General features: G+C 32.7%; 1 protein-coding gene across 1 annotated transcript in view; it reads right to left on the minus strand.

The window, feature by feature from the left end:
- The window catches only part of LOC107654309 (E3 ubiquitin-protein ligase RNF43-like), a 109,801-nt gene that overhangs the window by 30,565 nt on the left and 73,105 nt on the right, over positions 1-6,131 (minus strand). Inside the window, exon 2 of the mRNA XM_016441334.1 lies at positions 3,720-3,842. Coding sequence (XP_016296820.1) covers positions 3,720-3,842 — 123 coding nt within the window. The remainder of the gene's footprint in view (positions 1-3,719; positions 3,843-6,131) is intronic.

Consider the following 6,131-nt stretch of genomic DNA (forward strand, 5'->3'; position numbering starts at 1 on the left):
AGAGAGATTCACGCACACTGTTTGTGAAATTACGTCTCACAGAAAGTTTTCAAATTACCCGCGCCGGACAGAGATTGAGACGGTGCCGCTGCATGCCATAAACCTCTCACGGCAGGCGCGTCGTCAGCTTGAGATCGGTTTATGAGATCGGCCTTTATAGAGACCGTCGATCAAACTTCCCAAAGCCATTATCGGCCGATAGAAATCAGTAGCCAATCAATCGGAGCACCCTTAATTATTATTATTATTAAAATAAATTCTAATATAAATTAATAAGTAAAAAAAACAAAAACACATGACATCAAGCATATAAACCAAAAGAGTATTTAAATGAATAAATTACTATTAATATATTTAAATAAACTAAATCTCAAATACAGGTCATATGAACTTTTATGGTGCTTTTTTGTCAAAAGCCTTTTGGGAGCTTGACATGTTATACATGATAGGGGGCAGTTCACTTTCACTTTCATATAAAAAAATATAAATAAAAACTATAAATAAGACTATTTCTAAAAATAAATTAAATTAAATATAAATTAAAAATTAATTAAACATTTAAAATATAAAAAAAAAATCACTTAGTTTAACTTGATTATATATACACAAACACACACACACACATATATAATACCTTAAAAAACTAATACAAATGGCTATTACAAAACAATGACTAAAACTTTAAAATTAAAATAAAAATGAAAAAAAAAAAGTCATTATAAATATGAATACATATAACTATATAACTATAATAGCATCTCAAAGAATGAAATAAGACTGCTGCACTGTTGGGAAACACAATATGATGTAAACAGTGAGATGATGTGTGTACATACAAACTAAACATTCACAACCATCAGACAACCAAAACCCCTCACTTCAGCCTGGTCTTCAGGGTATTTATACCGCCAGCTTACTGAGAGCACATCCAGAACCACTGGAATACAAGGCTTTGTTTTCTTAAGAGTCCTTCAGATGTTCACTAAACAAAGTTGGATCCGCAGCAGTAATCTGTCCAGGCCAATGTGGCTACCAAGAAAGAGACATAAATAGGCGCTAAAAGCGAAGAATGGAAGCAGGACTGTGTGCGGTTTTCTCAGACGGGTTATTAACTCTGATTAACTTGTTGAGACTGTCTGGTTGTGTGTGATTGGTGCAGACGGCATGACGTTCACATGCAGAACCATATTAAACCCTGAAAATCCCTTCAGCTCTGATCTGAACCGTCAGCTGCCTACCTAGACAACATTTAGCAACATCACTAGAGAACTCACAAACCTCCACTGGGCCAAAATGAGAGGCAACATCATATGAATCCTTAGTGGATAAGCCGAGGGAAATGTCAATTTAAATATATTTCATTCAGTACTGAAAGTTTCAATAGAAAAGAGATTCAGTTATAAAAACCCCATACATCAGGTCTAGACATGAGGCAGCAAACAGGACGAAAAATTGCAAATTTCGATGGAAAAAGTTGAAAAAGTTCAAATTAATTGGGATGGATAGATAGATAGATAGATAGATAGATACAAACGATAGAACGAATGAACAATAGATGGAACGAATGATAGAACAAATGACAGACAGACAGACAGACAGATAGACATAGATAGATAGATAGATAGATAGATAGATAGATAGATAGACAGACAGACAGACAGACAGACAGACAGATATCTAATAGATAGACACAGACAGCATTTATTTGAAATAGAAATCTTTTGTAACATTATAAATGTCTTTACTGGCACTTTTGATCAATTTAATGCAAATTAAATTTCTTTAAAAAAACAAAATCTTACTGAGCCCAAACTTAAATTCTGCTGCCTGTCATTCCAATTCAAATTCTCTATGTGTTCTGGCCAACTGAATTCAGATTCTCACTGAAAAGGAGTCGATTCTTCAATTGTGAATTCTGCAGAAGCAGCGCAGTCGAGTTTGGAACAGACGGTTTGAGGTTTTCAGTGTGTGACAGCAGCATCTGACATCTCTCACGTCCAGCGCCAGAGTCCTGAGGAAACGGCCCAAAGCTCAGAGCCTCCTGCTGGTGTGTCCCGCATCTCCTGCACTTTCACAGACTCACTCACACTGCTGACCTGCTCACTCGTCCAGCTAATATTAGCTGTGCCACGAGTGCATGAGGCTCTGAGGCCAGCGATCTGCCTCTCTCTGTCTCACATCACATACTCATAAATTCACAACACGAGCTCCATCCAGACAGCTTACTGAAACTTAGATCAGAAACATATCCTACACAAGTACACTACAAGTGTATCCCACACTGCAGGGGTAGAGTTGTAAATACTTGCAATAACAAACTGCTTAATAGTTTTGGACCTAAAATAAAAAACAAAAAAACATCTCGTTCAAAATTATAACATCACAACCATAAGCTCATTAACTAAAACTATTGGAAAGCATTTTTGTTAACTAAAATAAAGCTGAATAAAATAAACAGAGGAAAAACTTGCACTTAAAAAAAATTAAAAATCAATCAATAAAAATGAGAAATGTTGCCATGGCAACTAAATGAAATAAAATAAAGTTTAAGTTGAAGAACTAAAATTGCTAAAGCTAAAATCGGTATAAAACCGATAATCGGTATTAAAATTAAACAGAACTAAAAAAACAATAAAAATAAAAGAACAACAAAATTACTTATACAAAGTACAACTAAGACGAAAACTGAAAATATAAAAATAAATGCTAATATATTATTAATAAATAATATAAAGTATATAAATTATATTAAAATAACACTGATTAACTCAGGTTTAAGTTGCAAAAACATTGTTCAGAATTGTGATGTCATAATCATAAGCTTATTAACATCAGTGTTGTTATTGTTAACTAAATCTAAAACGATTAAAATGTTTTCGTTGAAATAAATTGAAATATTAGATGAAAAACTTGTACTTGAATTTAAATGAAAAATAAAAATGTACTAAAGTACTAAAATTACTAAAACTAAATCAGATATAAATTAAAGCTAAATGGAAATAAAAAAACTAACAGAAATAACAAAAGCACATAAAATGACCTAACCTACAATTAAAATGAAAAGTGAAAACATGAAAACAAATGCTAACTATACTATAATAGTACTATAGTAGTATATAAATAATACTAAAACAACAAAGCTGCAAAAACATTAAGAATTATGACATCACAATCATAAGCTGATTAACATCAGTGTTGTTACTTTTAACTAAAATGAAGACTATTAAAATTGTTTTCATTAATTGCAATAAAACTAAAATAAAAATAAATAAGATGAAAAACTTACACGAGAAGTGCTAAAATTACTAAAACTGAAATAGAAATAGCAACTAAATAGAAATATTTAAAAACTAAGACTAATAAAAATATTAAAAGCACATAAAATAAATTAAAATTACAATGAAAACTAAAATATTAAATTCTTTAAAAAAATAATACAATAATAGTACATAACACTAAAATAACACCGATTGACACACAACTCCCACATTTACATATTAAATGACAGCAACTTGACCTGCAGCCAATCACAGCAGAGCTCATTTACATATACAATACAAGACTCAAACAGCCCGTTTCATTCAAGGGTCAGAAAATGTTTAAGAGAAAAAACATTATGAGTGTTTCTGATGCACAAAACCTGGACAAACATTATAAGTGAGCTTCAATAAATCACAGAGTGTTCATATGTGTGTGTGTGAGTTTCCCATCAGTCTTACTTTATCCAGCAGCGGCTGGCACTGCGGCACTTTGCTCTCTGGACTCTCGAGTTTGACGATGCTGATGAAGATGGTCTCCTGACGGTCATCTTCGCTGGTGTTACACAGAGACAGCGGGTGAGACTGCAGAGAGACAGACAGACAGAGAGAGAGATTCAGGTGTAAAACAGGCAAACGGGACTGAGATCCACCACAGCATCTGCTCAGTAAATCTCTCAGCCGATGAGACTCGTTTACCCAGAGGCCAAGCAAATGCTTCCTGGATATTTATTTTGTGATTTCAGTCCTGTCAGAGTATGATGGCATCGTTTTAGAAATGTAAGCACATTTAATGTACACGCATTCAACAAGTGTGAATGATAATGCACAATCTGCTACACGTGACTGACAAAGTGGAATCAAATGAAGCCACTCTTCTTCTATATGAATACAGCAATAGCCAATGGAAAGCATCAGCTTCACATTCAAATGACACACGTGCATGAGTTCATGAAGCTGTACCTTCAGCGTGCAACGGCTCTTTGATGTTGAAGAGGCAACTTCCTTTTCCTACACATGTGGGCGAACATTTGACTAATAGTTCCCTTATCATTGAAAACCAAAAGAGATAGAAGTGACACAGAAAGAGAGAGAGAGAATAAGTTGAAAAGTTTTTAAAGGGGGCTCATGAATATTAATTAGCTGATTTGCCCAGCATATTGAATATATATTATATTCACAACGGTTGCATTTAGATTAATTGAATAAAGCAAAAGATATATATATATATATATTATGTGTGTGTGTTTGTATGCATGTATAATTAAATTATTATATTATTTACTGCATTTAACTAATTAATATATATTTTATCTATATTACATTTAAATATAATATATAATAAAAATTGTAATAATGAATTAAACATTTAAAATTATAATATATAATTATTAATTAAAATATATTATATATATAGAGACAGAATAAGTATGTATCTTATATTAATTCATATATTTATATATTAATGTATCTTATATTAATTATATTAATAATAAATTAATTATATAATATAACCTATAATAATTAATTAAAAGTAACAATTTAGCCACATGCCAATTCTTACATGCTTTGCTAACACAAGTAGTATGAGATTAAATGGGTCTATAGTATAGTAACACAAACTCAGAAGTGTGAACTTTACCATCACCAGCGAACTTCTAGTGGGTTATGAAAGTAAACTGGGACATAACCATGGATGCACTGGACCCTTCCCCAAATAACCCTCCAGCAGCGGGACAGTTCCCGTGGGATGCACAGGCTGGCCGTGACCCGTCTCACTCGCCAGCGTCCTTCATAAACAGAGCGGAAATCCCAGCGTGAAACTGAGCCGTGACATCAGCAGCTGGCAGATCAGCAGAGAGACGCTGAAGTCATCGGCGCAGAAGGGCTGTTGGGTGTCAATCAAACCCACAGATGATGGAAAGAGGAGGAGAAGCGTGGAAATGACAGGAACACCGCAGTACATGGACAGAATACTGCCTTAAAGGTCAGAGGTCAGGCACTCAGGTCGTCTTTAGGATGCTCTGTGAGCACTTTCAATAGACAATCAGTGATAAAGCAGAAAAACTATTTTTGAACGCCTAAAGTATGTATATTATGGAAGCATGTTTCCACCACAGAATAAAAACATAAAAATTGCAAGTTCACAGTTTCACAGACTTTTCAGTTCAGAATTCTGAGTTTAAATCTTGCAATTCTGTTTTTTTCCACCATCAATAATAATAATAATAATAAAAGTAATTTTTCTTGCAATTGTGAGTTTATACATCTGAATTCTAACTTTTCTTAGAGTTGCAAGAAAAAGTCACAAATACTTTTATTTTATTTATTCATTTTTTTCTGCATCGGAAACTGACTTAAATTCAATGGTGTCAATTTAAGCTACCTATTTCTGTAAAAAAATTCGAAAGAATGCATTAAATTGATTAAAAACAGAAAAAAGTAAAAAGTTTTATAATAAATACAACACACCCTAAAAATATCGTAAAAACTGTAATATTGTGAAATATTACAATTTAAAATACTGGATTTCTATTTGAATTTATAGTAAAATTATATTTTATTCCTGTGATGCGCAGCTGAATTTTCAGCATCATTACTCCAGTCTTCAGTGTCACATGATCTTCAGAAATCATCTAATATGCTGATTTGCTGCTCAAGAAACATTTCTGATTATTATCAATGTTGAAAACAGTTGTGCTGCACAATATTTTTCTGGAAACCGTGATGCATTTCCTTTTTCAGGATTCTTTGATGATCAGAAAGTTCAAAAGAACGGCATTTATTTGAAATAAAAATCATTTGTAACATTTTAAATGTTTTTACTGTCACTTTTGATCAATTTAATGCATCCTTGATGAATAAAAGTATTAA

Source organism: Sinocyclocheilus anshuiensis, unplaced genomic scaffold (genome assembly GCF_001515605.1).
Source record: "Sinocyclocheilus anshuiensis isolate Anshui unplaced genomic scaffold, SAMN03320099.WGS_v1.1 scaffold163, whole genome shotgun sequence".
Taxonomy (NCBI): Eukaryota; Metazoa; Chordata; class Actinopteri; order Cypriniformes; family Cyprinidae; genus Sinocyclocheilus; species Sinocyclocheilus anshuiensis.